Raw genomic sequence first — 19,375 nt, forward strand, 5'->3', positions numbered from 1 at the left:
TACTAATAACCAAATTTTTATGAACTATTACTACAAAGAACTTCAGCAAGAAGGGAGAGAAAATTTAGTGATCTTTTAGTAAACATTTTTAGCATAACAGTCTTTGCGACCAGTATTTTAAAAAACCAAGCTAATAAACACCATTGCTCTGTGTTCAACTGGTGTACACTAAAAATAGGATAGTAAATGGAAATACATGTTCTAGCATTTCCACAGGAAATGTTCATATTTTTCATGACATTCTAAATCATTTAGCAATTACATACGCTACATTAACTAAAACACAGGTATTCTTTATTGCACATTTCAAAGTTGTAAGGAGGCTCTAGCTTATGAGGTGGTTTTTATTCAGGGGGGAAATGATATTTTTCAATTGTTTGGCTCAAAAATGCACACTGCCAGGGCAGCTTAGTTCTAAAAACAAACCTTTTAAAATAAACTTTTGATTTTGAAGCCAATGAAATCCTTTACTGTAACGAATAGTGCACAGTCCACTTTCTCAGACTACACGTTAGAGGTCAGAGTCACGGGCTCTGTTTTAAAGCCTGTGAACAGTCCTGGCTACTGCCCTGGGAGGCAGGTGGAGGCTCGTCTCTGGAGCCAGAAGGCAGTAAGTCTCTTGCAGCAGGTGGAGGTGGATAATCCTGGGGACCATGGGCAGGGGGTGGTAGTCGGGTACCGGGAATAAAGTACTCTCTTGGGCCAAAAGAGCCTAAAGGTCTAAAAGGTGCATGTCCCGGTAAAAATTCTCGAGGATCAAGAGACAGGTCCCGTTTTCCAGGTGGAATGCCTGGTGCGTATTCTCTTAAGCCTAGTGGTGGACGTAAAGCAGGACCTGGAAAAATAAAAATACATATGAACACAGGCAAATGTAGAGGACTCTAGGTAGGTTAGTCTTAAATTTCTCCTGATGTCAGAGAAGAGGTAAATTTTGTGCTGATGGCCAGCCGGCCAGGAAGCCACACAGGCAGGACTTAAACACGGCTCTAGTGAGCTTGTGTTTCCTGTTACACAGGTCTGCCATCTTTCTCTCACAAGGGATTGGTTTAGTACTTGAAAGTACCCCTGGTCACAGCAAGATGATGGATTACAAAATAAGGGCTTTACTGCAACAAATGAAACTTCCAGTGTCCACTTCTGAACAATCCATGCAGTAACTCCCCACGGACCTAACATGCCATCCAAATCCAGGTGCCTGCCCTATTAGGGAAAGACCGTCTAGCTCCCTCCCCCCTAATCAAGCTCAGCGACATTTATCTGGCATTAAACTCGACCTTCCCTAGAGCTAACACTTCCTTATTTGTTCCCAAAGCAAGGAGTGTAACTTTAATCAGTTCCCTCCTCTCTCTGACCCACTGCTTATACTTCCGTCACGGTGATTACACACTTCATGTTTCCTAATACGTGCATCTGTTCTAGAGGACTCTGTAAGCTCTCAAGTTGGGAGAATTAGTTCTACCCATCTGCAGAATATTTCTATTACTACCTCTTGTCTACAAGAGAGATCTGCCCATCTCAGTATGGGGGAATTAGGCAGCACCCCGTGTGTCCTAAAAACTTGAGGAATCAAGTTAAAAATGTACTCCGCTTGCTTTGCACTTTCATTACCTAGGCCTGTAAAAGCCATTATTATAAAGTTTCAAAAAGGAACAGAGAACTGCAGTGGATGAATTGCACTCTCCAAGTCAATTACTACTATTCAATCATCATACCAAATGGTGGAGGAAGCGGCCGAGGCCCGAAAGGCCCGCAAAGTTGAGGGGGTGGTCCGTAGCGAATGGGTGGTGGTAGAGGGCCGCCCACGGGGGAGCCCATGAGGGGCACCCCTGGGAAAGGAGGCGGCCCTTTTGCAGCCATAGGAACCTGCAGAACAGAAGTAGTTACAGTTCTGAGAGACTCTGGTATGACGCACAAAAGCACCAACACCAGTAAAAGCTGAAACACAACGAAGCAGATGTCAGGCACCTGTCCAAAGAACAGAACCGGCGCAAAAAAACTTGAGCCCTCCCGTCTGTTCCCACTGGCAGCTTAAAGGAATGGCAGGGAAGCGAATGGTTCACCGGAATCCCCTTACTGCTGGAATATGCAGGGGGAAGAGAAAGCAAGAGGATAGTTGAAGGACATTAACAGAAATGACTCCTGACTAATAAACCCTACCACAGACCCTCAAGTCCTTCCCACTGCCACACGGTGCATTACTGCCACACTGAGCACGGACAGGACACAACAATGAAAAATCCACTCTCTACACATGTAATGGTACCCACTACTCAATTTCCTTTCATGAATTTTAATCCTCCGATCTCTCAATCTCTAAGCAGGAGCATCCTGTTTTCAATGAGGGCACAGAGACAGAGTATCAGATAATCTGCTGAAGGTCACACAGCATGTAAGAAGCCACACTGCAATTCTGTATCAGGTCTGCCTCTAAGCCTGCCCGCCTGCCTCTTCCTCCCTAACGTCCACTCCAAAGGGGTCCCGGATCCATGCTGCCTTTGGATAAAAACTCAAGAAATGCATGTTCCTAGAGTCCTGTGGTAAAACTTGGAAGCATTTTCCAAAAGAAGCAAGGTTACATGTGCAGAGGCAGGCACACCCCCAATATTTACCTTCTGCACCAGTTAATGCCGTGCTTTACAGTAAGAGACTTTCACATGGGAAACGGGGTTAGAAATTCTAAATAATCAGAACACACACTGCGATTTCAGCCCAGAGAAGCCCAGGGAGCCATGAGGACTGGCGCAGCTCTAGTAGAGAACACATTTATGTGGAGATCACCGAAGGCCACTGCTGGGAAAGGAGGCCACGGGTAAGGAGAGATGTTCAGCGCTCAGCACTTCACTTCCAGCCTGCCTTCCTCCATTACGCATCTGTACTCTCAGGTTATTCAAAACAGGCTGCTTGCTATACAACTGGAGATACTCTTAACTGGCGCACTTGCAAACACCTAAGTGGTGAATTAAGTTGTTCAGGACTGTTTTACGTTGCCTCAGAACTCGGAACACCGAAGGACACACACTATGTAGTCAGGGTGATGACTTTCCACGTCCTTTAGTAACAAACATGTTCCAAACGGGTTAACAGCCTAACCAAGTCAGGAAGGAGGAGGAAAAAAACCCAACTAACCAGTCAGATTTCAGCAACCCAGCAACACTTCCAAGTCCAAGACAACAGTAAGGTCAGCATTAACATGCAATTTAAAGCAAAGCGGGTTAGTGTCATGCTCTTCAGATCCTTTCCAGAAATACACCCAAGTAACAGCTCAGCTCAGTCCTCAACCTCGAAGTACTTACTACTACCGACTGCTCAGCCACAGGTGAACTGCTGGGAACTGAAGGGCCTTCGGGGTCTTGGGGAACAGTTTGCTTTTTAAAAAAATAAATGAGATAGTATAGCTATAACAGACACACAAACAGCAAAAGGATGACGCAGAGAGAGGGTTATAGCAAAAGTTCAAGGTTCCCTGAAATACTTAATTCCAATTCAAAGTGACTGCAGGATTTACCTTGCCTTCATCCGTCACCTTGGTAGGGGAAGAGCTTCTCGAGCTGCTGTTCATCGTGGGAGCTGCACCAGATCCCAGATCTGAGGAAGGCCAGAGAACGGATTTAGACTTATCCTGATGTATATTCCCTTTGAGGAAGAATAAGGGCTCTTCTGCCCACTTCCTCCATGACTTTACACTCTAACACACTCGGATCCCTTACCAGAGGCAGAGGGTTTCCCAGATGCCTCAGATGACCAACGAGGACGAGGTAGAGGCCCGTCCACTGACCCTTGAGAAAGAAAGAACAGAGCCCTTGTATGGATTTATCAGAAGAAACCAACCAACTGTGGACAGGTCAGGGTTCAGCTCTACCTAGAAAGCGACATTAAAAATGGGTCTCCTCATACATGATGGGAAATCCCGACGTAGGCACAGACTTAAAGAATTGAAAGCTGTTGGATTAAAAGAACAGCAATAAAACCTGCACGTTAACAGCAGCAGCTGGCGCTTCAAGTTACAGGCTTGGTACAGTCGTACAGGCTGATGTGTTCAGTCTGTGATCGGACTTCCGTATCTTACCAAGTATTGCACGTGTGTTTACGATTAGAAACAGACATCACCGTGTATTAACGAGAAATGGGTGTATGCTGTATTAAGTATATAGGCTTGAAGCTACTTTTACAACATCCAAGGGAGTTACTCTATAGAAATGCAAAGATAAAGACTTCTACTTTACAGTAATAAAGAAACAGTAATTATATATTCTTATAAAAATATTTTTATGTATCTAAAATACTTATATTAATGTTAATAACAATAAACACGTTCTATTCTAAAGCAGATCTTACAGCAGACTATACATCACAACAAATTAAAACACTTTTTTCTCTATAAGGGACAGACCCAAATTCTAAAACGCTATCTTCATTAGAATTCTCAAATAGAAGTGGAGGAACCTCTAGAAACAACTTGCTGCCAAGTAAAATGTGGATGCTCACCAAATTCACCTCTAGGCATCTCTCTTCGATTCAGCGTAGCAGAGAGCGGTCTCGCAGGCAGGTCAGCCGTGGGAGGTGGGGAGCACTCCCCCCCACTCACAGGGGATGGACCAAAAGAGCCGTTCTGGCTCAAAGGACCTGAAGATGACAGCAAACGTTACCGCTTAGAGGCAACTTTTCATTAGGAAATTCTGGGATGACTTCTAGGGCATCAGGACGAGAATGTAGTGCATATATACTTGCACCACAGCCCCGGATGCTGTTCCCTGAGAGCGCGGCCCACCTCTCCACGGAGGGTTCTGGGCGCTGGGTCGGCCCGGCCTCGGCTTCACAATCACAGGCTCCTCTTGCAGCATTGCCATCTTCTGGGTTAATTCCAGTAACCTGAATACAGAAAAAGAATGGACTTAAATGTGAAATACAGCATCAGTTCCTTATTAGATACCCAGCAGCACTGCCTTTGGAATCCTGAGAAGTCGCTGAGAAAGTGGAATTCCAGATCTCATACTTGTGTCTCAAGTTGGCAGCTTCCCTCTTCTCCTCGGCTATAGCTCTTTCTGCAGCACGAGCTTTGAGCTATTGGGGAAAAATCAGATCTGAATCAGTTGTGGCAGACTACACACACAAGGAAAGAAAGGAAAAAAAAAATCTTACCCAGTTATCATGAGCTTTCTTCTCATGAGTCGCAATCTGAAAAAGACAATACATGGAAAACCATGTGGGGACTCCTCACAGCAGCCGCTACAATCATCTCTATCAGACAAGAAGAATCCTGCTGCTGTAGGGCAGGGCAGGGTGAGGCAAGGCAATTACCTGGTTTTTAAACGAGCGCTCTGTCTTCTGCAACTCATCCTCCATCTCTTCGATTCTACGCCTAAAAATCACATGTGCTTTTATCAATTAAAGTGCAACTAAAGAAAAATCTGAACGTCTCACCATATCCCCCTCCCTGTAACACCTGCATTCCTGCAGACTCCATTCACACGTAGAAACATACTTACAAGGTTACAGTCAGTATAACATGATCAAAACTAAGACTGCCTAATTTCCTGATTATCTAATGCCTGGAGTCTGAGCTGACACACTGTAATTTTCTTGACTGCTCTTCAGTGTCCTCCAGCAATCCTGCTATGACTATCTTCCTCCACAAAGGTTTTTCTTCCTATAATTACAGCCACAGAAAAGTTCCCAGAGTTGTGACTACTGTGTCTACCAAGTGGCACAACCACTGTAATGATTTCAGAAACATCACTATAGCAAGGCGGCTTCCTGAAAGAATTCCTCCAACACGCAGAATCACGTGGAACTGCTGGCACAAACCAAGTTCCCTGACAGTCTTGCCAGTACTGGGGAGAAGGCAATGGTTGTTAAAGTTTTTTCCTTTGTTAACTTAAAATTCATTTTTTCTCATAGGAATTAAACTGTATTCACATCCTGTGACCATTTACTTATGTTCTGTTGTTCTGTTCTACACAACATAACCTGCTTTTGAAAGACACCAACAGAGGTTCCCTGTCCCAGACACCACCCTCGAAGCTGAACTCACTTGTACGTTTTTACTTCCTCCGCAGCCAGAAGCGCCTTCTCGTCTGCAGCTGACAGCCGCTGCTCTCTCTCCTGCCGCTCATACTCTTCCTGACTCAGTTTCCTAAGACAAAATCAGGTGTCAGTCAGACGTGTTTCTGCCTTCCCAGCAGTCTGTCTGAATGCCTCTGGTCACACATTGCCTCCCCTCCCCGCTAAAACGCACAGACATACAATGTCAGAAAAGAGTCCAAACTTGACATTCTGGGATAAAAATCAACCTCTGGGCTGTCAGCGAATCACCCGCACTTTATAACTTCTCATGATTGTTTACTCGCTAGTAAATAGTTTAACAAATGTCAAACACACTCTATACGTATGGGAAAGCTCCTAGTGCTTTATACGCTGAAAGGTCATTTAACTTGACTGTGGAAGGCCATGGCCGATCAACCTCACACAATTAAGCTTCTCAAAGCAAGGGATAATTACTTCTCTTATTTCTCACCACAGAAAAACCTATAATGACTTCCATTATTTCTACCAAGAAAGGACAGCTTCTTAACCCAAGATGGGTACCGAGATAAGACAGTGAGCCAAACAAAGGCGGCGCCTTTTAAAATGTGCCTTCTAGCTTCTAACCTGTGCAATTAATCACAGAACATTCCTGCACTTCAGATATGGAACGCCTACTACTACCCATTTCAATGGAATTGTGATTTGAGAAAGAGAAAATCAGAAAAAGCAACATCTAGTGAATGCAACAGAAAAAGAATCCCAGCTGTTCCATAATCAATCTTGCCTACTGAAAACTGGTTTTAATCCAATTAACCTTCAAGCTCAAGATGTCCATGTACTATAAAATAGATTGCAATGACGGCAGCATTTAAGAGTTTAAAAACGTTATTTTCTTATTACCCTTGTACATCTTTGCTAGAAATCGAATTCAGAAGACATTTGAAATTTAAATTTCTGAGAAGCAAAATAAGAAGAGCTATATAGTTAAAAAAGGTTTAATAACAGGAAAGAGAAAAAGGTTTATGTATTCTTTTATAATGGCCCATTCAATACTCAGCAAAGTATTTTATGAATGGCTATAATATATTGGTACACTGGACAAAACTATATAAAGAATGTGCTTGAAGGCATCAGAAAGCTAAGATACTAGCTAACAAGTTTAATATATGAGGCCAAGATCCAGAAAAAAAAGCAATCTCAGAATTACGAGAAAGCCTGGCATCGGAAGCCACCTTTTCCCCAGGTTCATTCCATGCACAGAAGACAATGAAGATATAAGGAGACTGAGCAGAGCTTTCAACAGATCTGGGTTTAAAGAAAAATGAAGTGGAGTTCAAGGTTGCCAATGAGGGGGACCCCCCCCCCCCCAACTAAAAGTCTGAGGCTGTGGATTTGGACTAAAAAGAGTTGTGCAAAGAGGCAACACGGTGTCTTTTGAAGGGACGAGGCCATTTTTTAAATGACCTGAATTGCTGACTGGATTAAAGTAAGGAACTCATGCTACAAATAAACTGAAATCTTTTCCGTAGGCAAGTAACAGCATCCAGGACCTTTAGTTTCCTCTATAATTATTATAGACAATTTGGCCACTCAGTGAGAACTAACCAGACACACTTGTGATCAAAAGCTAAAAAACAAGAGGGACTGACCCATAACTGCATTACACAGACTTTAAAATAATTATGGTTTTATATTCAAAGAAGTGAAAGTCAAAATTATAAATTTTGGCAGAACTATAAAACTGAAACATAGTAATTGAAATTAAGAACTCAGTGAATAGAGGCACCTAGGTGGCTCAGTCAGTTAAGCATCTGACTTATGATTTCAGCTCAGGTCCTGATCTCAGGGTTCTGGGATCGGGATCGAGCCCTGCATCAGGCTCCTGGCTCAGCAGAGGGTCTGCTGGGGATTTTCTCCTCCCTGCTAGCCCCCTACCCCCCCCCCATGCATCCCTCGCCCCTGTTCATGTACACAAGTGTGCACTCTCTCTCAAATAAATCTTCAAAAAAAAAAAACAAAAACCCAATGAATGGTTTTAGCAGCCAATTTGACAAAATGAAGTGAAGAGAGTTTAGCACACAAGGTAGACAGGTCAGAAAAAACACCATCCAGAATGTAGCAAATCAAGTAAAAATGTAAGAAACATAGATGAAAAAAAAAAAAGTTTAAATAGAATCTTACAAGATAGAATGAAACACAATCAATACACAAAGGTCCCCCAAATTAAGAAGTGTCAATGACCTCAAGCAGCATAAATGCAAATAAGATAGGGGAGGGCAGAGAAGCAAAAAATGCAACCCCAACTTCCCACTCCACACCTGCACACCTCCCCATAACACTGCTGCAGCAGCAGAAAGCATGACGGAAGGCTGTAAGCTGCAAGGGCAGTGATGAGAAACTGAGTAGGGATGAGATGACAGACACTGGACTCCTCAAAGGAACTATCAAACCAGAAAGTAACTGGTTATTTTCAAAGTAATGATATTAAGTAACTGCAACCATCTTACAGCCATCCTGTAACAATCCTTAAAAAGATGTCTTCATACAAAGATAAACTGATCAAATCTGTAACTAAAGGATGTCCTTCTGGAGAATAAAAGGGACCCCCAAGGAAAGACTACAGATGGGGGAGAGAATGAAGGGCTACACAGGAACTATGCACGTGTGTGTCAGCAGAACTGGCCAGAAAGTGCTGGAGGTGTACAGAGAACTAAGTTATGTTACTCAGACAGCATCTACACCCCACTCAGGAGCTCAAGCCCTGAAAGAGGCAAATCTGTTCATGTATGTCATACTTCAACAAGTTCAGGACACATGTTGTGGTCTTTAGGGTAACTACACGAAGAGAGAGCAAGCTTTAACTATCAAGCTTAAAAAGAGGAAAAGCAGAATTATTAAAAATACTCAAACAATCCAAAGACACAGGGAAGGAAGGAACACAGAACAAGCCATCAATCAGAAAGCAAATAGTAACAGGTAGATTTATTTTACTTTTTACAATTTTTTTTTTATTTTTAAATAATCTGTACATCCAACGTGGGGCCCAAACTCACAGCCCTGAGATCAGGAATCACATGCTTTACCAAGTGAGGCAGCCAGGTACCCCAGTAACAAGTAGATTTAGAAGCCATATTATAGAAGAAAAGGCACACTCACTCAGTCTCTACAGGCAAAATGCACTCACCCAGTCTCTATAGCTACCTACCTATTTATGGTACAAGGCATTCCAGAAAAGATTTTAAGGAACATAAACCTTTCAGTAGGCAGAAACTGCCAGGTGGAAAAACTGTAAAAAGACATTTTACTGCAGAGAAAGCAGCACACAAGGCTCAGAGTGGCATGAAGAACTGTGTTTGGTGTGGCTGCAGGTCAGAAAGCTGGTATCGGAAGCTGCCTGCGGAAATGCATCTGAAGAGGCATCTCCAAACAACTAAGGGGAAGTGTCCTACCTGCCTGTGCAAGAGTCTGGAATTGATCCAGAAGAGAACGGAGCACTCTTGATAGATTTTAAGCCCAGGAGGCCATTGCAGAGACTTGCATTTTAAATAAGTTCACTCTAGGCTGAGAGGGAACTGATGACAGCCTGGAAGAGGGGGTATGAGAAAGGGAAAGTGGAGAGAGGTGACCAGTCACGGACTAGCAGGAAAGAGGATATGGGTCCAAACTAACACAGGCTTTGGGGATGGAGAGCAGGGTACAAACCAGACAAGGTGACTCAGCGCATGCTGGATGAACTGAATGAAACAGTGCCATGATGACTATCATAAGAATTACCATTTAGGAAATGAAGATTACTATTGGTGGCAAAGAAATGCTCTTTAAAAAAAAAAAAAAAAAGTAATGGGGTCGGGGAGCCTGGGTGGCTCAGTTGGTTAAGTATTTGCCTTTGGCTCAGGTCATGATCTCAGGGTCCTGGGATTGAGCCCTATATGAGGCTCTCTGCTCAGAAAGGAGTCTGTTTCTCCCTCTCACTCTCCCTTTGTGCTTTCTCTCTCTCAAATAAATAAAATCTTTAAAGAATAAAAAAATTCAAAAAATTTTAATAAAGTTATGAAATTAGAAATATTTCTCTGAAATAGGCCAAGTATTTATAACTGGCCTGAACGAAATCTGGAAAATCTAAACTGACTGCATGGTGAGCAAAGGATCAGAGAAAACATTAGTGGTATGCTTTCGATGTTTCGTGGCATCAAGTAATAGCCTGAGCACTTAAAAAAGATTAACTTTGCTCAGCAGGATAAGCCTTCTCAAAGGCTGAGGTAGATATATGCCAGAGTAAAGAACAAGACCAATCATGAACAGCCACTGCCACTGCCAACCTATTTGTAGAGAATTCAGATATTTTGGTGGAGAAAAAAAACTTAGAACTATAAAAGTGCATCTTTAAAAACATACACCTAACTTCAAATTTGAGATGTAGATTTCAGAAAATTAATACCTAAATATACATACTAAACAGGCATGTCTATATTTAAAACTCCAAATATCCTCACCATGATTACAGTATGTAACATTTAATCTGAGAATCTAACTAAAGGTCCAAAATTTAGGATATCTCCAAATTACTGAATATTCCATTTGGAGTATTTATTCTATTAAACATCATGTCTTACAAACCACTCCGATTCTGAAAAGCTGGATCAAGGAGTATTAGAACACATAGGATGATCAAGAAGGAAAGTGAAGTATGCCATGGAGCCACGAAATGAAGTGGATCCTCAAGGAGCACGTCTCGGTGGTAATCATTCACACCAGTAAACCACTACTTGCCAAACAAAGTACAGGCAACAATTTCTGACAACTGATTCCAATGGAAAGAAAAATGCAAATTATGGGAAACAAGAAAGGAAGAAAGACAAACTTCTACAAATTGCAGACAGAAAAAACCCTACAAATAATCTTTTAAAAAGACAAAATTCTGTCCAACAGTTCACACATTCACTTACACGGCAAGACTGCTAATGACGAAACATGAACATCTTACTTTTGCAGAGCCATTTCCTTCTGTTGATAGAGTTCGTTCAGAATCTCCACTTTTTGCCTCAGGGTTTTGCATTCGTCCTCCAGGCCGGCTTTGGCAGACTGCAGTGAATCACGGTCATCTTCTAATTTCTTTATTTGGTCTGTAAAGGATAAAACAGTTGAGCAGTGTGTGCTAGTCTGCAAGGGGTAAGAATCAGCACTTTCTTTTCAGGAAGCAGCCTACCTTCCAGGTTGCATTTAGTAGACATTGAGGCTCTAAGCTTAATCTGCAGAAGTTTTAGATCCTCTTCAACTACCGATATTGCAGTTTGTGTCTAAAAATTCCGAAAGAGAGAACTATCCTTACAAAGGAGGCACGATGAGCATTCACAGGCACTTAGGGTACTCCACAAAAAAGATCATACCCGAGAAATGTCCATCATCTGCTTAATCTGATTTTTCATTTTCTCACTCCGGTCACCTAAAATACAAAAGACTTTAATTGCATTTTCCTCTTTTGCTTTTTAACTCTATTTTCTTGATTTCCTCCAAACTAAACAACTGCCATGTTCAAACATTCAAAGGAAAAACAAATCAACCAGGAAAAGTAATTAAGCTCCGTGACTTTTCAGAGAATTGCAAACTTAGATTCAAAAAGTGAATTCCCAGTTTATATAAGAAAAATGCCATCTGTGCCATTCTCAAACAAGAAAGGATGTGTGAACTAAGGCTCTTTCTTCTCCCTCAGATCTACATACCCCTGGTCAGGTATCTCATATAGAAAGACTTAATCTTCTGCTCATCCCTTATATCTGCTACCAGGTGTGGCTGAAAATGCCCATTGTGCAAGGAATGTCCAATTTGGAACAGTGTCCAGAAACAGGTCCCTTATCAGTAAACACTGCTACCCTTTAGCTCCACTCTCACGGCCCTAGTGTATGGCCCCCAGCACTTCAGTCCTCTTGAAATTGGTTGTAGGCTCTATAACTGCAGAGCTACAGAGATGATGACAACCAAATTCAACTGTCATCCCCACAGCACTGAGGGAGAAATAAATTTCTTCTACTGAACCGTGTTTACACTTAGAGGTATAAGTCACAACTATGCCGGTCCCAGCTCCAGTACATACACACACAAGCAGTCCTCGGTGGGATGGAAAAGCAGAGTCCACATTCATTGCACACCCACTGCTATGTCACAGCCCTGCAACCCACCTCTGTCCAGTGCATACAGATAGACACCTACAGCTCTAACACTTAAAAGGAAGTTAGTCAGGGGCACCTGGGTGGCTCAGTCATTTTAAGTGCCCAGCTCGTGACTTCAGTTCAGGTCATAATCTCGGGGCCTTGAGATCAAGCCCTGCCTCGGGCTCCTTGCTCAATGGGGAGTCTGCCCCTCCCCCTGCTCGTTCTCTCTCTCTCTCTCTAAAATAAATAGATTTTTTTAAAGAGGAAGTTAGTCCAAAGAGGAGCATCAGTGTACTTAAAGACAGGAACACAAAAAGAGGTCCAACCTCCCTGAAACTGAACTTACCTCCTACTTCTCCATTTGCTAACTCATCTAACTCACTTCCTCCTTTACTCTGATCCTCAGATTCAGATTCACAATCTAACCGATTCAACTGGGTAATGCAATTAGTCAAAGCCTAGAAAAGATGCAAAAGGGTATTAGAAAGAGCTTCTCAAGCAGATTTCAGGAGAATTAAGTATGTATTCAAGCGAATGAACTTACATTAATATTATCATCTTTGTGAGTAAGAGCTACTTCCAAATTTTTCTGAGATGTCTCAAATGATTTGATTTGCTCACTGAGCTCAGCGTGTGATTTGCTCCAATCTTTGATTTCTTGCTGCAACTAAAAAAACACATGAATTTCCAATAGGGCTTTTGCACTGAACATTTCAGGGCCAAGTGAATAAGACCGGGAAACAGAGAGTCATGCTACACTTTGACCTGTCATTATGGACTGAAGCCTTGGTGAAGGGACAGGGGAGAGTGGCCCCGATCCTAAGAACTGCAGTAAGAATACAACAACTCTCAAGGAAGTCCATCCAGTTTACTGTATCCTTCAGAAAATTGCAGCCAATTCAAATAATTCACTTCAATAGGGACAAAGGAGCACATCTCACTATCTCCCATGTCCACACTGCAGGTCATGTAACCTTACTTTGGTTGGTGAACAGTAATTACTCAAAGGAGGGTTATAAATACCAAATTCTTTGGTCAAAAGCAAATCATCTTACTGACACTATTCAAATGAATAACTGGTTGGTATTTGATAAGACAAAGACTACATTACATTCTGATAGCTATAAGAAATTATAGAAAAGATCTTAATTCAGAACAGATGGAGAATATATACATGCACTCAATTTTGGGAGTTTAAAACTTTGCACATCTAAGAATAGAATTCTGCATACATATTTCATTTCCTTAAAAACAGATCTGAGAAAAGATACTCAAGAAGTAATGATACTCAGGTCCCCTAATTCACACAATCTAGGACGTTAACTTTTCTTTACCTGTTCCTTCTTCTTCTTAAGCCTAGCATTTTCTTCTTGAACTCGATGGCATTCAGACTTCACCTTCTCTTCACTAAGTTTAGCTTCATTAAGGGCAATTTGAACCTAATGCAAAACACTCCTATTAGTGAATAAATTCTAAAGGAAGGGTATTACACCTTCCCAACTAGAAACATACAGTTTTCATTTATTGCATATTCTAGCACAGATCAAATGTTTGCTCTTCAACAAAACTATTAAACCTATGAACATCTTGCAGAAATTATAGGCAGCTTTACCTCTGAAAATTCTGAGGCATTCACTGAAATAACATCCTTCAGCTTCTCTATAGATTTCTTGTTTTCCAGTATCTGCCATTTGGAAGAACACAAAAAAATGTATGAGGATTTTAGTAGAAACAGTGGGATATGTTGTGCTAAAAAGATGAAACATTATCCCAGAGCCATCCTCTACATATCAGGTAAAAGCAGATGATTCAGTTTTAGCCAAGGAGAAAAGTCAAGAATATAATAAAGAGATAAGGAAAGAAGAAAATAATTGGAGCTCTGTTACATGCTATCCACAGCCTTTCCGGCTATGAGATAATGTGGTAGGTGACCAGACAAAAAGGTGAAAGAAAAAAAGAAAAAAAAGAAAGAAGAAAAAAAAAATTAAGTAATCTAGTTCAAATCATGGTTTCTCCTATTGGTATAGAAAAAAAAAATCCCCAAAGTGACTTTAAAAATTCTCTTGCCTGAAACTAAGAATGGTGGGACTTGAGGCAGAATAGAAAAATCTGTCTTACAGAAGAATTCCAAATAATCTGTGAAGGTACTGCCTCCTCAAGGAGGTGGAGCATACTCTTCACTCTTAGAAGAGAGGGCTGGGCATAGTTACTTCCTTCCAAAGAGTACACCCAAGAGTGGGAACAGGTAAATTCAGAGTGGAGAAACCTGGCAAGTACATGGTCAGCCGAGTGCACAAGCTTAACTGCGTGTGTGATATATGGAAACCCAACATTAATATCACTGCCACTTTCCTACAGTTCTAAAACTATTTTTAAAAGGAATCATGTAGGGGATGCCTGGGTGGCTCAGTCAGTTAAGCATCCGCCTTCGGCTCGGGTCGTGATCTCAGAGTCCTGGGATCGAGCCCAAAGTCAGGCTTCCTGCTCAGGGGACAGTCTGCTTCTCCCTCTCCCTCTGTGTTCTCTCTCATGTAAGTAAATAAAATCTTTTTAAAAAATCCAAGGAGGGGAATTCCTGGGTGGCTCAGCGATTCAGCGCCTGCCTTTGACCCAGGGCATGATCCTGGAGTCCCTGGATCGAGTCCCGCCCCGGGCTCCCAGCATGGAGCCTGCTTCTCCCCCTGCCTGTGTCTCTGACACTCTCTCTCTCTCTCTCTCTCTCTCTCTCTCTCTGTCTATCATGAATAAATAAATAAAACCTTAAAAAAAATTTTTTTTAAATAAAAGGAATCATGCAAAACCAAACAAAGTACAGTTTCTTAGTTGCTCTCCATGTTTCAGGGGTTAGAGCCAAGCAGTATGGAAATTATCCAAGCCTGAGGACAAAAATACTTCCTAGGATCATGAAAATAACAGCTTGTGGTACTAGCATTTAAGATTCCATAAAGAAGGATGGATGTAGATTCATTTTCCCTGACTCCCAATCTTCTGTTGGTTATGGCACGGGAAAATGCAGAGTTCAATCCACCCCATCTACAGAACAGTTTGAAAGCCAAGTTACAGTTAATGCTTTGCAGCAAAACTCTTACCAAGTCCTGATTCTTGGCATTCTGTTCTCTCTCAGATTCTAACATAACACGCAGATTTTTAGCTGTATCGTCCAGAATTTCATTTGTTTCTTCAAGTTTCTTGATTTTATCCTTTTTAAAAAAAATTAAGATCAATAATAATTACTCATATTTTTCTTTTGTTTTTAGAAAGTAATTTTAAAAAGAGAGGATTTTTACCTTAAATTTAATTGCTTCATCAGACAGAATTATATTTTGTTTCTTGGTTTCTTGAACATGTTTTTTTGATTCCTTAATCTATATAAAATAAGACACACAGAATTCAGAAATATAAACCACAGGGCTATCAGAACTTATCTCTGAGTGGTAACCCATTAGAGAAGAAACCCGTACTTTACGCATATGATGATTATTTCAGATTTGGATGCTTTGTAGGAAATAATGAAATTTTAAAATACCGTAACAACAGACCCATAGAACAGGAGGAAATAATTCAAGCTAGAATCATGAGGGGAAAATACTGAAAGAATATAAGAATAGTTATTTAGAGTTAACTATAATATATTAAGAACATAACATACCTTCTGTTCATAATTTGACAATTTTTGTACAAGTTCTGCATTTTCTTTCATGATGTTCTTCAACTTCTCAGAAATTTGTTGTTCAGTGACTAAAAGGGAGGGGAAATCCATAAGATTATGAGGACTAAATAAAACTAAATTACCCAACGTATTAGCAGTACGTTATCTAGCACTATGAGGAAAAAAGAACTTATCGTAACGATTACGCCTTTAAAAAAGCAACCTGTAGTTAATACCAATAATGGTGTAAAAATACTATTGAAATTCAAGAAAAATATATAAAGACCCTTCTTTCAATGAGATTCCAATTTACACTTATCTCAAAGATAGGCTACAGGGTATAAAATATTTTAGCTTGATATCCTTCCCTTCATGGAGTACCTTTCTTCTTAGAAAATGTGACCATTTCAAAAATATGTCAATTGCAAAAAGAAAAAGACAAAAAGACAAGCACATTGGTTTACATCTCTATTCCTCAAATTATCTACTTAAATAAACAGATACCATATTGATTAAACCACTAGCACAGGAACTCTGTTCACATGTAATAAATGTCCACTAAATCAACAAAGCTAATCTGCCCCAAATCAAACTGGTCATCTTCTTCCTACTCCCACAATTTGTTCGGTCTCCTCTCCTAGCTCACTGGTAGCATCACCATCTACTCTGTCATCTAAGCTAGCAACCGAAGGTTAATAAAACCACTCGGGAGTCAGTAACTCAATCAGACATCAGAAATCACTGTATCTATTTCTAGCTTATATGAAACTCGTATCAAGCACCAAAACTGAGGGAAAAGTACAAACAACAAAATAAGCCTAAATATTTACCTTGATAGACTCTACTCTTTACCTAGAAAAAAATAAATTAAATTTGATGTCAAAACGTTTTGTTAACAGAAATATTACATTATACTATAGAAATATTATATATGACAGTTAAATCGTAAGTAAGTAAATGAAAATTTAGTAAGTTTGGTTCATCATAACAATCCACAGGATTAAAAAAAAAGAAAAGGTTAAAAAGCATTTCAAATGTAACTGGTAGGGATTACCTTACAGTTTCTGATAGATAAAAGCTCTAAAGTAACTCATTTTCTAACTAAAGGTATGTTTATCCATTAAATGAGTACCAATTTTATTAAAGCATTTAACTTTAATAATGGAATTGCTTATTTTCATATTAAATATACTAATGTTTCTTTTACTAGATCACTGGACAACCCCCAAATAGCCAGAATGAGGTCAGGAAACCATGGCTATTCAAAGATAATTTCAGGAAACAAAATTAAAGGCATAATCTTTGTCCCAAGGTATGTCTCTTTCTCTCACCAGAAAACTTCTTTGAAATCCTATTAAAAGTTGCCAATTGGCTAAACTTAGAGATCTAATAATTATGCTGGATCATCTGATTATCCCAAGCCCCTAAACACAGTGATCACAAACCTGAAAGGGAAAGAAGACTGCTAGAGAGAAATGCACAAGCAACAAGAGAAACACCAACTAACCACCAAATCATCTCTAAAGATAGCACTCAATTATAGGGTCACAAAATCTAAGTGGTACTCGATTTTTTTAAAATTGTTATTTAAATGTCTCTGTAACCCAGAATTTATTTCCACTTTCAAAAGTTGTAAGTGGTAATGAGATACTCAAATCAGTCCATAAATCATCCACGTATCTCATTATTACAGCATCTAACACCACTTATAATGTTATAGGAAAATGCACTCAGAGTTCCAATACAAAAAGAAATGACTGTTTCTCTAATGTCACAGCCTTGCTAATGAGACAGTAAGCTTCTTTGGCCCTCCTTTCACCCAAATCAATAGGCAGGAGGAGGTAGGAAGAAGCAAAGAGCAGGCAAATGAGAGCAGGGATAGCAGGAACCAAGGTTCCAGAGCCAAATTCTGAGGATGAGTAGCAACACTTAGGACATAAAGCCCTCATCATTCTGTGAAAATGTAAGCAGGTTTTAGGATTTTTAAGATGGGAGAAACAAGAGTGGGAAATAAAAACGTTTTCATCTTTTCCCCTTTCATTCATCCTTTCTATGCTCCCTTTCTCCTTTTACCACAGGAAAAGTCCGATGAGGTTAGAGGACTCTTCCCAGGAATCCATGCAAATGATGCTCCTTTTTAAGTGATTTTACCATCACTCGTGCAAGGAGAGAAAGCTTATGAAAGTAAGACATCAGAAAAAAGAAATAATCAATCTTAGAAAGACATGCATCCAATGTTCTCGCTACTTTACCAGCTAAGCCACAACTGAAACTGAAAGCTTTTCATCTGCAAAGCTCATTTACACAAAATGACTTTTTTCTCCAGTTATGTTAGACAACTATCTACAATACAACACACAATACACTCACAAGAATGAGTATGTATGGGTGTACATATATAGACAAGCACAAAAGACAAATTCTGCACAGACCCTCAAGGAATAAAAATTTTAATAGTATGTCTTTGCAAACTACGTAATCTGTATTTCCAAATAAAAATATTTTATGTGCCAAACAGCGCATGGTCAAATTAAAAATCTGTGCAACAGATACATATAAAAAAAATACTGCAAAATTACCTAGTGTCCTAGATACCACTATTTTTTACTATTCTTGGTCTTGTGGCATTTTTTCTATTTGTACATTTTTATATATTTATGTACAGAATATACAGTTTACCTACACTTAGCAGTCTTCATTTATGCCTTTTTCCATTTGACATTAAATTGTGAGCATTTTCTGGGCCCCAATATCTTTGAAATACATAAATAGTTATCTAGTATCCCATTATATGGATGTACAATAACTTATCAATCCCCTTACTATGGATCATTTAGTTTGTACCAAGTTTTCATTCTAAAAGTGTTCCACTGAACACCTTTATATAAGATTTTTAGTGCACAAGTGGTTATCTCTTCAAGACCAATTAACTAATGGTATTATACTATAATAAAATGATATAATAATGTTCAGGATTCTGATACATATTACTTAATTGCTTTTCAAGATGACTGTAGGAGTTCCCAATTCTACTAGGAACATATATGTGTACCCAAGAAGGTATATATAAACTTAATCTTAAAATTTTGATTTAAGATTTATAAGTTGAAGTTTTCCCCTTAAGATTATGCACATTGTCTTATTTGCATAAGTTTTTACCAACAAAGATTACACTGAATTATTTCATAAGATTATGGGAAATGCAGAGATTATAAGCATTTGTGTTCATGTTAGTAACTGAAAAAGAAACAAAAGTGATTATAATAGATCTGTTGTCTTGATGAGTGAAGGTTTAAGTTTAATTTACTCACAACAAGGACAGTTTTCCAGAAGAAGACCGCAAATGAACCAATTCCCAAGAAGGCAGTGAGAAGTACAGGCTTCCATGGCAAGCCATAAAAATCAGGCCCAGGCTGAACGTCATCAGGCAATGTAGCAACTAACTGAAAGAGAAATAGGAGAAATAACAAGAAGCCATGAAGGAATTAACAAGAGAACAAAGAATCATCCACAGAAATTCTAAATCAAGCTTCACCAGGTAACTACCCCCTCA

At 40.0% G+C, this 19,375-nt stretch overlaps 1 protein-coding gene across 9 annotated transcripts in view; it reads right to left on the reverse strand.

Annotated features, from left to right (window-relative positions):
* MIA3 (MIA SH3 domain ER export factor 3) overlaps positions 1-19,375 on the reverse strand; it is a 57,677-nt gene continuing 38,302 nt past the window's right edge. For 4 of the 9 annotated variants that reach the window (XM_077886825.1, XM_077886830.1, XM_077886824.1 and 1 more), the window contains 23 exons: positions 19,134-19,265; positions 16,653-16,674; positions 15,823-15,911; positions 15,461-15,538; positions 15,263-15,373; positions 13,786-13,857; positions 13,508-13,612; positions 12,718-12,840; positions 12,520-12,631; positions 11,412-11,467; positions 11,231-11,321; positions 11,009-11,147; positions 6,032-6,133; positions 5,299-5,359; positions 5,140-5,175; positions 4,994-5,061; positions 4,769-4,869; positions 4,486-4,623; positions 3,708-3,776; positions 3,506-3,585; positions 3,294-3,365; positions 1,713-1,863; positions 1-835 (listed from right to left, as the gene is read on the reverse strand). In XM_077886825.1, the coding sequence (XP_077742951.1) occupies positions 525-835; positions 1,713-1,863; positions 3,294-3,365; positions 3,506-3,585; positions 3,708-3,776; positions 4,486-4,623; positions 4,769-4,869; positions 4,994-5,061; positions 5,140-5,175; positions 5,299-5,359; positions 6,032-6,133; positions 11,009-11,147; positions 11,231-11,321; positions 11,412-11,467; positions 12,520-12,631; positions 12,718-12,840; positions 13,508-13,612; positions 13,786-13,857; positions 15,263-15,373; positions 15,461-15,538; positions 15,823-15,911; positions 16,653-16,674; positions 19,134-19,265 (2,319 nt within the window). In that variant the 3' untranslated portion in view covers positions 1-524. The remainder of the gene's footprint in view (positions 836-1,712; positions 1,864-3,293; positions 3,366-3,505; positions 3,586-3,707; positions 3,777-4,485; positions 4,624-4,768; positions 4,870-4,993; positions 5,062-5,139; positions 5,176-5,298; positions 5,360-6,031; positions 6,134-11,008; positions 11,148-11,230; positions 11,322-11,411; positions 11,468-12,519; positions 12,632-12,717; positions 12,841-13,507; positions 13,613-13,785; positions 13,858-15,262; positions 15,374-15,460; positions 15,539-15,822; positions 15,912-16,652; positions 16,675-19,133; positions 19,266-19,375) is intronic. The other 5 variants (XM_077886833.1, XM_077886827.1, XM_077886832.1 and 2 more) reach the window with 3 other exon arrangements.

This window comes from Canis aureus, chromosome 38 (genome assembly GCF_053574225.1).
Source record: "Canis aureus isolate CA01 chromosome 38, VMU_Caureus_v.1.0, whole genome shotgun sequence".
NCBI classification, from domain to species: domain Eukaryota; kingdom Metazoa; phylum Chordata; class Mammalia; order Carnivora; family Canidae; genus Canis; species Canis aureus.